Source organism: Antechinus flavipes, chromosome 5, assembly GCF_016432865.1.
Source record: "Antechinus flavipes isolate AdamAnt ecotype Samford, QLD, Australia chromosome 5, AdamAnt_v2, whole genome shotgun sequence".
In the NCBI taxonomy this organism is placed as follows: Eukaryota; Metazoa; Chordata; class Mammalia; order Dasyuromorphia; family Dasyuridae; genus Antechinus; species Antechinus flavipes.
Window position 1 is genome coordinate 205504185 of NC_067402.1, and position 15877 is coordinate 205520061.

At 35.1% G+C, this 15877-nt stretch overlaps 1 protein-coding gene across 1 annotated transcript in view; it reads left to right on the forward strand.

Annotated features, from left to right (window-relative positions):
• Window positions 1-9438, forward strand: part of CPM (carboxypeptidase M) — a 72644-nt gene extending 63206 nt beyond the window's left edge. The window contains exons 8-9 of the mRNA XM_052001037.1: window positions 657-805; window positions 6280-9438. Coding sequence (XP_051856997.1) covers window positions 657-805; window positions 6280-6522 — 392 coding nt within the window. The 3' untranslated portion in view covers window positions 6523-9438. The remainder of the gene's footprint in view (window positions 1-656; window positions 806-6279) is intronic.
• Window positions 9439-15877: the final 6439 nt, after the last annotated feature.

The following is a 15877-nucleotide window of genomic DNA, read 5'->3' on the forward strand; positions in this document are numbered from 1 at the left end:
TTTGAACTGCCTAAGGTGATCTCCATTCCTATCTCCTGCCTCCTACTTTGAGTTTTAGATTAGTATCCTAGTGACATCCATCTTTTTTTTTTTTTAAGTTGGCAAAAAAGGATTTATTTTGATATTGAGAATTCTCAGTGGGCTGAATTCCTGATTGGAATTTGCAGCAAAGCATTGAGAGACAGAACAGTCTTTATCCTAGCTTCTATGCTTAAGGCTAAGGAGTATAAGTGGATTCTATGATTTGAGGCTAGGGGAGGAGGGGGGGGTCATCTCCCAATGAATTAAGGGTGGAGGGTGGTGAGCTAAGGAGTAATCTCCAGTGTCAACTCTCATGGTGTTTGGTTTTCTCTCCCTGGGCAAAACTTGAACCATTGGATTGCTTCACTCTCCCTGTAAAATTCTCCCCTCTTACCTTTAACCACCTATAGATGCCAGGACCAATTGGATCTTAGCAAGTTCTAAGTCAAAGACATTTCCCCAGTTTCCTATTCAAAGTTAAAATTGCTGGGATTTTTCTTGTACAAAATGCTATCTCATCTAAACTGCTTCTAATAAGAGTTGGCTCAATATTTTAAATGAAAAAAAATTCTTCTCATAGATTATAAAAATTTAGATTTACATTCCTTATCTTTTTTTTTCTTTTTTCTTTGCAGGTGTTAAAGGTCAAGTTTTTGATGTGAACAATAATCCAATACCAAATGCAATAGTGGAGTCTAGTGACAGGAAACATATATGCCCCTACAGAACCAACAAATTTGGAGAATATTATCTTCTTCTTCTGCCTGGATCCTATACAATAAATGTAAGTATTTAATGCAATGTTATTCAAACTCACTTTGGAAAGACAAAGTTTTTCCCCAAACAGATTTCACTGATCATCAGAGACACTGCTGTTAAGAAGGTGTCCTTGGCTCTAAAACAATGTTCCTGGAACCTTAAAAAAAAAAAAAAAAAAAAAAAACTATAGAAAACAGTAACTAACTTGCTGGGATGAGACTTGTCCTTACAGAGATGCAATTTGGACAGAAGCAGTGATGAAAACTAAAAGTAAATCAGGAAAGTCCAAAAACTAGAGATGCCTAAAAATAGAAGGGATTATGATAAATTTGACATAATGGAACAAAGAACAATTTTTCTAAAAAGCCTGAGATAGAAAGTCACATCAAATATTGAACAGTTGGCATTTTTATTGGTCAGTTAGCATTTTGGGGAAAAGACGTACTGTATCCCAAATTAGAGTTTAAAAAGCTCAGCACTAAAGGGGTTTGTTAGGTAATCTAATCAAAACCCTCCTTAATAAAATTTTCATCTAGTCTCTGATGAATGATCTCCAGTGACAGGGAACCCTGAGGATTTTAGTGTTGGAAAGAAATGTTCACATCTTTCTGATCCAACCCAAACATGAAATGCATCTCCGATAACATACCTAACAAGTGATCATCCAGCTTTTGTCTGAAAACTTCTAGATCTTCCCTCTCCCCTCCCCTCCAAGCCTCATCAGGTAGCCTCTTCTACTTTTAGTCAGTTAATTGCTAGAAGATATTTTTCATCCTAAATCCAGCCCAAATCTGTTTCTACTCATGGATCCTCATAGATTACTCTAGCAGCAGGATTGTTTAAAAATGGATTAGAAAAGGGAGAGAGGAAAGGCCAAAAGACCTACTAAAGAAGATTTTTGCAATAGTCTAAACTGGTGACTGAACTAGGGGGTTATCAATGGAATTAGAGAAGTGGAAAGAGATTCAAAAGATATTGCAAAGATGGACTTGTTAACTGATAAAATGGAAGCAGTAAGGAAGATGAGGATAACACCAATATTTCAAACTAGGGAGATTATGAGAATTGTGTTCCCATAGACAGTATGAAGGAGCAAATATATTGGGGGAAATGACAGTAAATGTTAAGTGGGACATTCGGGAGAAAGTAGAGGCCATCGAAAATGCACATCTGCAGCTGAGAATTGGAGATCAGAGCTGGAGAATAAAGCCTGAGAAATCATATAAATAGATATAGTAGTTTGTGGTTTTTTCCTAAAAACATTTGGCAGTGACAGGGAAGAAACATTGGGCAATAGAGTAGAATAGTAAATCAAGGTTTAATTGGAATTAGGAAGACTTGAGCATGTTTATCTGCAAATGAGAAAAACCAGCTAGAAAGACAATTCTTGAAGAAGCATGAGAGGAATAATTGAGTACTTGAGTAAGTAAGTTTAAGAGCACAGAGGAAGGTGGTTAGCTTTATTTAAAACTGTGGAACCTTTCCTTCTGTGGCCAGAGGAGACATGATGTTGAAAGGTTTTTAGGAAGAGAAATAATAGAGCTCCCTTCAGATAATCTCTGTTTTCTCAGTGTGGGGTTTAGTTGGATAGAAGAAGGGGAAAAATAAGGTTTAGAACAATCTCTTTAGGGAGTCAGGTAAGGAGTAATTAAGGCCAAAATAGAAACATTATCTAACAGTTGAGAGGGAGGTTTATATAGTAGGTGAAAGTTCATTGTTATTTTATGGCATTTAGCAGCAATACACCTTAAAGCAGAAACCAGAAGTCTGAGTCACTTAGGGATCATAATTTTTTATTTGGGATGATTGAAGCCTTACAGAAGGGTCAAGTGATTCTAAGTTAGATGCTAATAAAATGATTGGGAGTTAAATAAAGCCAAAATATGAAATATAAATTAGGAGACTAATAATAAGCCATAAGTAAAGATCCAGATTAGGTTTAGGGAGTGTAAAAGACGTAGAAGAATAGAAGGTCACATTCAGAAAGAGAAATTTCAAAGTTCAAGATCTGGGCTACTGCATTTTCAAGAGATGATAAAATATATTTTTACTATGTTTTACATATATTGGATTACTTACTGCCAGATAAGAGGTCAAGGGAAGGGGCGGTGGAATTTGGAACACAAGGAGAGGGTCTTTAGGTTGCGAAATGGTGTGGTCAGATTATAAGAAGGGTTGTCATCGTGGACACTGATGTCTTCTAGGATGATAGAAGAGAATGAAATGGAGAGAAAAAATGAAATATCATGGACTCAAACCATTGAGAGGGTTGAGCAGTGGCTTAAAGGGCAAGAGATGAGCGCAACAACAATAAAGAGTTGTTTTTGTTGTTCGGTAGTCATTTCAGGCATGTCTAACTCTTTGTGACCTCATTCAGAGTTTTTTTGGCAAAGATACTGGTGTGGTTTTCCATTTCTTTCTTCAGATCATTTTACAGATAAGGAATTAGGGCAAACAGGATCATCCTGCTTATAATTATCTGAGAACAGATTTGAACTCAGGAAGATAAAATCTTGATTCTAATCCCAGCACTTTATCCACTGCTACTTAGCTGCCTACTATCTCCACTATATGCTGTCAAAATAGGATTTTTGTATTCATTTGAAGAGGGTAGGAGGTAGGGAAAAGGGGTCTTTACTCCTTGAAAGAAGATCTTGCTCCTCTTTTTTTTGGATCAGAATATAGTGGACCTTCATGCTGTTTGTGATTAGGGAAGCAAGCAGTAGGATATAGTGGAAAAGAGGACCTGAGTTCAAATCCCAGCTCTGACATTTATCAGCTAAGAGAGGGAACTTGGACAAATCATTTATACTTGTTAAACCTCAATTTCCTTTTATCCAAAAGATCTCTTCTACCTCTGATTCATTGATCCTTAAGAATTTGGCCTCCATTGCTTAGAGGGGCCTTTGACTCTACCACCACCAATTCCTTTTCCCCAAAGTAATGAGATAGTCCATTCTGTATACATTAGATTTCACTGTGATGTTTCCTCTTGGCTAGAACCCATACATCCCAGTGGAGTAAATCTAATAAATATAATGAATTGTTCTCTGTACCAGAAGCAACTTTAAATGTATAAACTTCCTTTGAGTATAAAGATATGCCAGTACCTCAAGGCATTTTGCATAACTTGTACCAAATTATTTGCCCATTTAATAAACATTGAGGTTGCTGCTTTGGATTTTTCATTCTAGGTTCTTTGAATATTAAAATCTATACAAACATTTTAACTATTAGATTGTGAGTCCTCATTGTAAATCAAAAAATTATCATGTAGCCTAATATATAAGGAGGCACTCATACATATCAGATATTGAATTATTTATGCCCCACTAACCAGTGTTCCTTAAAAACAAATTGCACATAGTTACCACAGCTCTTATAAAATGTTTGGCCAGTAAAACCTTGAAGATCAGAAATAAGAATTTTATTAGATGTGAATTTCTAGCAAGATATATGGAATATTGCATTCCATTGTGAGTACTATATTTTAAGAAAGGTCATTGATAAAGTAAATTACCCTTTAAATCAAAGTAAGATGGTGAAAGGCAGGCTTCAAATCCATATCATTTTAAGAATCAGTTGAAAGGACTCAAGATGTTTACCTCCCGGAAGAAAAAACAGGGGAGGGAGGAAAGAACCACAAGTAACTGTCTTCAGGTATTTGAAGGATTGTCACCTGGAAAAGAATTACTTAGCCCTGAGAGCAGAATTAGGAGCCAGGGATACAAGATACAGATATAGGGTTGATATGAAGGAAAATGATGTGAGCTCTACAAGAATTGAAAGGTGCTGCTTCCAAAGGTAGCCTGGACCACTTGGGGCTGTTGTAAGGCATTCTTGGTCAGATACAAGTTATACTAAAGGATGTCCAAGATCTCTTCCTGCTGACATTCTGGGATTCCCCTCCTCCACCTCAGGCTACAATTACCACAGATTATAAACATACAGTATTTTGGGTTATGAGAATGTAATTGCAGGCTTTTTTCTGATCCATTTTTTCCTCTTAAGAAATACTAGTATTAGTATTTTTACCATTTTTTTGTTGTTGTTTGCTTGCTTTTTATTTTCTCTCTTTTGGATCTGATTTTTCTTGCACAGCATAATAATTGTGGAAATGTGTATAGAAGAATTGCACATGTTTAACATTATATTGCCTTACTTGCAATCTACAGGAGGAATGGGAGGGAAGGGAGAGAGAAATTTGAAACATAAGGTTTTGCAAGGGTGAATTTTGAAAACTATCTACATATATTTTGAAAATAAAAGGCTATTTTTTCTTAAAAGAGAAAAAAATGTTAGTGTTACCTCCCTCCTTTCTTTGCAAAGGTGGGGGACTGACTATAAGTATGAAATTATGTACATTGTCAGAACCAAATGTTCTGTGGATTAGCTGTTGGTTTTGCAAAACTGCCTTTTTTTTCCCCTTTGTGACAAAGGATGGTTTGTTCGGTAAGGGAGGGATAAATTTTAAAATGATCAATGCAAAGATCCTAACAAAGACACCGACAGGGATCATATCTATCTATTACAGATCAATATACATGTATAAGTGTAATGGGTAAAGATCTGATTCCGGTTCCCCCCACCTCTCTCTCTCTTCACCATTGTCCTGACTGAATGAGCTGTCAATTAGCCAAGAGTTCTGATTACCTCCCCGCCTTTTTGACCAATCATTGGCTGAATTAGCTATCAATCTGCAGTAGAACAGCCAAGGACCATTTCAATTGGTTATCACTTAACTCCGGCTCATATAAGATGATCACTGGTTCAGCCAGCTAGTTGACAGGGTTTCTTTCCCCTCTGCTAATTCCAACAACCCAAAGATCATGGACCACCCACTGTATGAGGGGTATGTATGCTGAATCTAAAGGTTGCTGATGAATAGCTCCCTTGTGAAGCTGGGGGAAGGAATAATTCTGGAGTGCCCCCCACACCAGGATAGGTTACAGTCCTGCTTGTCACAGTCCACAGTGTCAGAAATCAAACCTTGATCCCATTTTCCCAAGGTGGACATAGAGACCTGTTTAAAGTTCTTTTGGAAGGCATTCAAGCCCCAAGCTTAGATTAATTCTGCAGAGAGGATAAATTGCTAGGAAGCTGACTCTATGCTTATTTTGTTTACAAATATTTTGACATTTCCTGGGAGGAAGCCAGGAACACATTCTTTTTGGTGCAAATTTGGAACCCACTTTTTTGCCTTTACTGAGGGCTCAGGTCACCACCCCCAGAAGAAGACCAGGGTAGAACTATAATTAGTCTCTTGTTTTCTACTTCTCCACCACATGTCTGGACATTGTTCCATTTTATAGTTCTTTGTCAGCCTTAAATCCTATTCAGGGTCCCTGGAAAGTTCAGGAAGGATTCTGGGGAGGGGTCCAGCAAATTTTTTCAGCAATTATACCAAGATGTTTTCATTTTTCACACAGGACATGCTAGCAAAGTAGGACATCTGAATGGCGTCAAATGATGTTTTTTTTTTTGTTTTTTGCTTTTCAGGCTACAGTTCCTGGATATACATCAGTCCTAAAGCAAGTGACCATACCAGATAACAGCAAGAACCTCAGTGCGCTTAGGGTGGACTTTCATTTTCCTTTCCAAGTGAATAATACTGGGAGCACCCGGATTTCATGTTCTGAGATTCCTCTTTACTTGTATTTTAAGAGCCATTCTAGTAGACTGAAGTCACATTATATCTCCTTAATTTTATTGACTTTTATATCTCTCTTTCACATAAAATAAACCATGAGAACTGCACTCCCTCCCCATCCCCACCCCACCCCGTCCCACTCCCGTATCAAGAATTACGTCCCTTCAAGCCAGACCACCTCAGTCTTGCTCACTCTCTTCTCTTATCAGCTGCCTGGTTTCCTTGGATTTTCCCCTCAGGTGGGGACATTTATTTCCCACCGAGCTGGATATTCCTGAATCATTCAAACTAGGTGGATTAGCCCAGTTCAGCCTCTTAAATAGTTGTAGGATATCCATAAAACCATGCCAAAATCATGCCCAAAATGCTGCTGCTCAGAAATTGCAAAATGGAAGTCAGTTAAGGTAGATCACACAACTGGTAAGTCTTTGCTGGACTTTCACCAACAGAACCAGCTCATTCCATCATTGCTGGGGGAGTTTGAGGGAGAGTAGAATCACCTTCTGATCTATCAAACCTGCCTTTGGTCTTGATCATCTGTCATCTGGACCTTCAAAGTATATTTTCACTTTGTCACTTGGGAGCTCTGGCCTCTGAATGACCTTTTATTTTTCAGCCTTTAGAATAGGACTTCTTAACCTAGAGTCTACAAACACCTGAGAAGTCCATAGATTGATTTCAAGGCCATAAACTCGAGATAGGGAATGGGGAGAGGGATCAATTTTTTTATTTGAACTCTAAATGAAATATAGCATTTATTTCAATTGTTATTTTTTAAACTTATATTATTCTGAGGAGGGGCATATATGTCTCACCTAACTGCAAAAATGGTCCAAAGCACATTGGACCATCTTTAAAACAATCAGCTTTAGCAGCTGAAACCATCAAAAGCTTAACTCTGCTACTCTTCACCTCTATTAGCATAAATTCTTTGAGTAGTATACTTGGGAAGGAAAATCTTTAATTTGGGAAGATTAATGGGTACTCGTAAGAGTTCTGAGATTATTAGTAGAGCTGAATTAAGCCCCAAAAATACTTTGGAGAGAGTATACCTGTCTATCAGAAATAAAAGAAGAGATGAAGTAGAAAGCATGTAATGCTAGCTACTTCCACGACTTTTTCTCAATTAGCACTGCTGCTAGACTTGATGTCATCTTGGGAAACCTAAGAATTAATAAGTACAAAGTACTTCCTATAAGGAAAAAAATAGAACCTACTTTGTATAATAAATGGAAATTTTCAAATGATCCATAAGAATGAGATCAAAATAAATCAATTAATATTTAAGGTTGCTTGTAAGGCCTTTGCTAAGGAATGGAGGCTGGTGGTAAAGCATACAAAGGTGTTTTTTTTTTTGTTGTTTTTTTTGGTAGGGTCTAGAGAAATGAATGCTAGCATTATTGGTCAAAATTCACTTGGGCTGGCTAGACCACAGTAAAATATGGAAACATGCTTTGACAAGATGACCAATCACTACATCAGGATAAGGCTAGACATCTCACTAAAGTCAAAACAATGGATCTTTTTTTTTCTTTTTAGTCTTTTCTCCTTTCTTCTCTAGCCTTAATGCTTCCAGCAGATTTTTCTTCTGTCCTCCCAATTTGGACCTACTTCTCCTATTTGGCATGCTGAAATTATAAATGTAGAAATTCTGACAGAAGATGGAGGATGTAAGAGATTAAAAACTGTCTAAAAATTAATGCCATTGCTGCTTCTATGAGAAATGTGGTGGATTCACCAATGAGTTGGCAAAGGGCTACAGGAGCAAATGGAGCCATGGGAGTAGGATTTCAGGAGTACAGTACTAGGGGCCCCTACTCAGAAGCTGTGTAGGATCCTGGATCTTCTTATGGAGACATGTCCTGGAGCAATTCTGTCTCCATTCACTAACAACCCGGTTGTAGAGTATTCATATTTAAGTCAGTAAATTAAATCTAGAAACAATGGTTTTACTGAGCCAAATGTTGCTATTGTTATTGTTATTATTGGTGCTTTTTAAATAGTATGTTACTATAAGTACCATTACAATTAATATGATTGTAAAGGATAGTCATATAAGTGAAATCTCTCTTCTCATATTTTAAGCAATATTCAAAATACAATAAAATATGAATACCAAAAAAGTATTCTGAATATAGGTTTGTATAAATAAAATGTGGGTGTGGGCCATGATTGATATTGTTTTTCATTGCACACCAGTATCTCTTCAAGGAAATCTAATTTCAGAGGTCTGGTTCATGTATGGACCAATATGGGAAAATTTGGTCATTTTCCTTAGTTATGTAATTTTCTACTTTAATGGAATTTGACCTATATAAGAAAGGAGAAAAATAACCATCCATTTCTGGTGAGCCAAACAACCTCTGAAAAATTCACCACAAGAGGTGAATTGATTTCTTTAATTTTTCTTGTCATATTGAAAAGTGTTTGCAAGGTATATAGACTATGTTGAGTCTGTCTGATTGTGCCTTGAAACTAGAGGGTGCATAAAGTATAGAAAAACAAAAAGGGGACCACGTGGAAAGGAACCAAATGATCTAATCTCCTAAGAGAAGGAATGTATAATTGTACATCACTATATTCTGAAAACAAATTAGTCATTATGGTTCACTGGGAAATGAATCATGAAGATTCAAGTTTTTTTCCCCAGCTTTCCCTACTGCTATTAGCACTTTATTTAAGGACACTATGCCATAGTTAATCAGCATGGGGAGGAGAGGGGCACCTCTTAATATCTCCATTTTCCTCCCATTTGTTTAAACCAATAGAATGGAAATACATATAGCAAAAATGTCTTAAAGCCTTATATCTGTATTTATAATATAATGTGTCAATGTACACAGTTTATGAAGTATTCTTATATGCTCTGGCTGAATTAACTAAATGTTTGATATGTTGTCTTTGTATGTATCTTGAAAGCACATTGCATAAAAAAAGACTGTTTGGTGATTAAATTTGGTCATGTAATTATATAAAATATTAAATTTTTTCATTTGAATATTTTTAAATTTCTGGTCTTCACAATATAGCTATGAACAGGATTGGGGATCAGGGGAGGACCACAGGTATAAGAAACAACTTTCATGAAGCCAATCTTTTATGTAAAATGAGTTAAGGTCTCTCTTTCAAGCTTATCGATTTAGACTTGTGTATAAAAAAACACAGGAAGATAGATGTAGCGTGCTGAACTGGGTTCAGGAAGACTCATCTTCCTGAGTTCAAATCTGGCCTCAGACACCAGTTTGCTTATCTGCAAAATGAGGAGAAAATGGCAAACCACTCCAGTAGCTTTGCCAATGAAATCTCAGATAGGATCACAAAGAGTCCTGATAATACTGAACTATAAAAAGAAGACAATATTTGAGAAAATCATCCTAGTCTCTAGAAGTAAAACTGACATAAAAGGGAAAAGAACTAGAAAAAGACAACAGAAATATGCACTGGAAAAGTTGATGCATTTGGAGTGAGAGGCCTTTGGACTAAATTCCAACCCTACTTTAACTTTAGGCAAGCGACTTAAGTATTCAAAGCTTTAGTTTCCTTAAGAATAAATGAAAGCATTGGACAAGTGGCCTCAAAGGCATTTTCCAGTTCTAAATCTATATTCCTATGAAGTAAAAAAGCCAATGACTTGGAAATACTTACCTTAGCTCTTGAGGGTACCATTGTTTTATATACAGCTCAAGATAATAAGCTACTCTGCCCAAAATTAGAACAAGCTAGACCAAACTTAGGAAATTAATACAGTGCTTTTAATGGTTCTAAGAGGATAACCTGACAAAACATGCAGTCTTTATAATAGTGGTATTTTCTTGGGGATGCTTTGTGGAGATAAATCTGGAAATATTACAATATAAAATGAAAAAAAAAATGCAGGCAGCCCAAAAGGCATGGAGATAAACAGTGAAAATAGGTAATAGTAGACACATCGATGGACCAAGACTTCATGAAGTGGGAATGATTAGAGGTGGGCAAAGAAAGGGAAGAAGAAGCCTGTAATGCAATGAGAGCAAGAGAACAGCCCGGGTACTATATTGGTACTTATACAATCTGGAAAAAACCATAGAGGAATTGAGCCTTTAGCATGTTGAGTTGGATCCTTTATAGGGGAAAAAAGAACAAGAATCACCTAAAATGAGCAGGCATAAGTAGGTTGTTTTTAAGTAAAAATAGAAACATGGTTACTGGTCTAATAAATCAGGACACAGCAGAACCAACGTATACTTGGACCCAGAAAATATTCCTATATATAATAGAGGTCCTGGATTCAAAAATTGGTAACACAAAGACAAGGAGGTCCACAGTATAGTAAGAAAAAGAATTTTTAGGTAGCTAAGTAGTATAGTGTATATAGAGCACTGGGCTTGGAGTAATACACTAATCCTGAATTAAAATCTGGCCTCAGATCTTAGAAAAGGTCTTTGTGACCCTGAGATAGTTACTTAACTCTTTGCCTCAGTTTCCTCATCTGTAAAATGAGTTGGAGAAAAAAATGAAAGAAAACCCCAAATGAGGTCATGAAGAGTCAGACACAGCCAAACGATTAAACAACTAAAGCTTATATTTGCAACAGTCACCAGAAGCCCCATTAAAGATCCTACTAATCCATTCCATGGCAAGAAACCTTTCCAACATTTCTGGCTCAAATAAATTCAAGGCTTTAATAAGTGTAATTAAAATAATCTCTTTTATGCAGAATGCCTTAGGTTCATAACCTAGAGAGTTCACATAGTTCTCTAGACAGCTACAGATAAGAAAGTCCATATTTATACCTGGCTAAGCAAGTAACTCTCCATGCTTTCCTTGTGCATTTTAGCATATGCAAATTGTTTTGTAAACCTTATAAAAGATACCTATTCTAAAATGAAAAGATAGGTGGGCTAAATGACAAAAGGTACATTTTCAGAATTGATTGAATGGCTAAACCCAAAGTAGTAATTAATGAATTGTATCAAACTGAGAGGTTGCTTAGCATAGTTCTCCTAGAAGCTATCTTTTTTTATATATATATATATTTTATTTTATAATTACTTTATATTGACAGAATCCATGCCAGGGTAATTTTTTTTTTACAACTTGATTTTACACTGTTCAACAAACAGCCACCTGAATGAAGGTATTGCTTGGATGAAACTGTGCTTATCAAAGTGTGAAGATATTAAAGACGATAGTATAAGCTTCAAGGAATAGCTAATATTTTGGATGATCATTCAAGATCCCAAAAGATCGCAATAAGCTTAGAATCTAAGAGGGTGAAAATTTAGTTGGAATAAATTTAAGTTCCTATACTTTAGTTCATGGAATTAGAACATACTAGAGGTATCACATGGTTATATCAGGTAGATCATGGTTTGTAGAAAATAATCCAGGAGTTTTGGGGACTATAAATCCAGTCACCCAGGTTAACAAATTCAGAACCATTCTCTACTCACTTCTATTCCTGCTAGCTAGTACCTAAGTCCTGTCAATTCTACCTCTGCCTCTCTCAAATGCTTCTACTTTCTCTCATAAAACAACCACCTTAGTTTAGGCCACCAACATTTCTTGATTATTGCAATAGTCTCTTAGTTTTCCTGTTTCAATCTCTCCTATCTCCGATCCATCATCCCCAGAACTGTCAAAGGCATTTTCCAATAGCATAGGCTTGAATAAGTTGTCATCCTGTTCTATTCATAAGATCAATTATTACTTCTTTATCTCATCCATTTTAAAATATCTGTTTTATATAAATCTTATATACTCACCACTAATGTAAGTAGAAGCTGGATATGTTAGGGATGTTTTGGATGAAGCTCCTGATTTGGTTAGGATTTAGACTAAAGAGATTCCTTCTGATTCTAAGATCTTAATGTTCGGTAATGACTTTTCAACATTCTACTTTTATTTGCTTTATTTGCTGAGAAGAGCAGAAAAAAGCTTTTGCAAAAAGAAAAACAAATGTCAGGTAAACAATTTGGTGTTTGAAAAGGACAAAGAATTTATCTACTAACAAAAACTGCTGAAAAAATGTATAAGGAGACAAAGTTGATTATCAAAGGGGATAGAAAATGGATTTTTGGCATAAATAGGTCTTAGATCTATTTGTAGATCTTACTACTTAGAATCTACTAGATCCCCCTATTACTTAGATCTCCTTATAGATCTTGTGCTCCTTTTGTATGTGAATAGTTTGGTAGCTAAAGGAGCAGGAAAACAAATTTATTTACTAAGAACTTAATAAAAGAATTTAAAAAATAAAAAGAACTTTGAAGTATCAAAGAAAGGTTTGAGAGACAGAATATAAAGCAGACCAGTTTGAGGACTCAGGTCACAAGGCATTTGTGGTCTCTCACCTCATTTAGATGTACCTGATTTTAAGGCTTGAAAGGTTTAAAAAATAAAATGATAAATGTTTAAAGACTGAAAGATGATGGAATAAGAACTATTCGTTTTACAACAGAACAAGTATTTGTGAATGGTTTTTGTTATTTGTTGTTGTTGAACTGGAGGGAAGGGTGAGTTAGCAGGAGGTTCCGAATTGGCCCACTAAAAGGAATGAAGAACTGAGCAAAGAAAAGAAACCAATAGCAATCTTCTGACTGGAAAGCTTCAGCTGCAGCTTCCTAATTCAGGTATGAATGAAGGCTGAAGCTCCTTAGAAGAGAAATTTAAAATCAAGTCCCCTTTTCCATTGCACACTACTTTGAACCAAAATTTTATAAAACTGAATATTAAAAGTTGCTTTTACATGAAATTGGAAAAACAGTATTCTAATACAAACCTCTTGATTAAAGTTCAGGAAACAAACTATCTAGCTATCTCCATTTAAATGAATTCTATGGGATCAACTACCAAGCAAAACTGAGCATAATCTTTCAGGGGAAAAATGGATAGTCAATGAAATAAGGGACTTTCAAACATTGCTGATAAAAAGAAAAGGCAAGTTTCAAATACAAGGCTCAAGAGAAGCATAAAAAAAAAAAAAATGAGTGCCAGGCAGACTTCAGAAAAATTTGGAAAGGTTTACATGAATTGTTGCAAAATTAAATGAGCAGAACCAATACACAATATCCGCAACATTGTGCAATGATCAACTATGATTTGACTTAACTCTTCTCAGGAATGAAATGACCCAAGACAACATCCAGAGGAAGAATTTTGGAGTCTGAATGCAGATGAAAGCCTACTATTTTCATTTTTTTGGTGTGTTTTACTTTTTTTGCAAAATATTTCTTCTTTCACAACATGACTAATATGGAAAGTTTTTATTTATATGTACACATATACAATCTATATCAAACTGCATACCATCTGGAAATGGAAGAATAGGGAAGAAATGGAAAAATTTGGAACTCAAAATTTTATTTAAAAGAAATATTAAGAATTGTTTTTACATGAAATTGGAAAAATAAAATAATATATAAATTCTATATAAAATACTATATAAAAGAATATAAATTGTTGTTTTGAGTGTATTGTTTCTGTCTTGAAGCTAAGAATTTAATCAAATATACTCCTAAATGATAAGCCCATGAGGCAGGAGCCATAAGAACTGCAATTTGGTGGATGTACAGTAATTCTGATTCTCAATAAATTTCAACATTTGTATAAGTACGAAAAAGCAATTTTAGTTTCCAATTAGATTAGCTTTGAAGGGACTTTTGTACACATAAAAATGTTATTCTAGGTACAATGCAAGTTGATTTTGAACCACATCCAGATATTCAACATCCAGAATATACTGGAAATACATTCAGTTACTGGGTAGTTGAGAAAGAAGTGTCTTTTCTACTAAGAATCCTTTTGACAGGAGACAATCTTTTGACAATCCTATGACAAGAGATCTAGGAAAGAAAGACCATTAGTAGAGTGTTTTCAAATCATCAAATTAGCTTTCACACTAATAAAATAACAGATCCAGACACTTAACAGAAAAAATGGTTATATTTATTTATCAAAGTAGGTTTTTCACAGGACAGGACCTACACCAATTTTCTACTCACATAAGAAAATGTGTATTGTCTATCAATATCTAAATGAGCAGACCTTATAAATATCAGTTTCTTTATTTGCAAAACTGGAAATTATATGTATCCATTCTATGCCTGGTACTGAACCTAGCTCATAACTGGCTTAAAGATTTTAAAAATCTAAGGGATTTTTTTAAAAGTGCCATCTGTATAAACTAGAGAAAATGAACATGTTAAAATCTGATCTTGATAATCTTTTTTTCCCCCATCTTTGTTTTTCCACTCCAGGAGTATTTCTCTTCTCTTCTACAGTTTCTCAATATCAAAGTGGTTGGTGTACAACTACCACATGGGTTATCTGAGCCAATGTGCTTCATTAAATATGAAGTAAAATTTTCCCAAGTTAGTGCTTCCACCTTGTGATTTAAAAAGAGTACTGTTTTCCCTTATGGGCAAGGCCCCAATTTAACTAAAGGATAAAAACTTAAATCCTGTGCAGAAAAAACAAATAATAATGTCTTTTGTCAAAACAGCACGGGAAATAAAGATTTCTTTGTTTTTAAATGTTATTTAGAGGGTGAAGAAGCTGGTATTACAACCAAGTCAAAACTGAATATAATCCTTCAGGGGGTAAAAATGGATATTTCATGAAATAGAGGATTTTCAAGCATTCTTGATGAAAAGAACAGAGCTGACTAGAAAATTTAACTTTCAAACACAAGACTCAAGTGGAAGGAGAAAGAGTAAGATAAATGAGATGGAAGGAAATACTGAGGGAAAAACAGTAAGTATAACTATAAAAACATCTATATAACAAGTTTCTCTGATAAAGGCTTCATTTCTCTAATATATAGAGCACTGAATCAATTTATAAAAATAAGAACCATTCCCTAATTGATAAAAGGTCAAAGGATCGAGCAAGGCAGTTTTCAAATGAAATAATCAAAGCTATCTATAATCATATGAAAAAAATGTTCTAAATCACTACTGATTAGAGACATGCAAATTAAAACAACTCTGAGGTATCACCTCACACCTATAAGATTGGCTTAATATGACAGAAAAGAAAAATCATAAAAGGATAAATGTTGACAAGAATGTGATTCAACCATTCTGCAAATTTAGATCTATGCCTAAAAGACTATAAAATTATGCAATTATGATTTAATTATATTACAAACTATAATTATAAACTATAAAATTGACTCAAAAGTACCACTACTAGATCTATATCCCAGAGATAAAAAAACAAAAAAGAAAAAGACCTATATGTATAAATATATTTATAGCAGCAAAGAATCGGAAACTGAGAGTGTAACCACCAATTGCAAAATGGCTGTTCAAGTTGTGGTATATGATTGTGATGGAATATTATTGTACTGTGAGATATAAGCAGGATGCTCTCAGAAAAACCTGAAAAGACATGAACTACTACAAAGTGAAATGAGTAGAATCATGAGATAGCAATAGTATACAATAATCAACTGTGAATGACTTA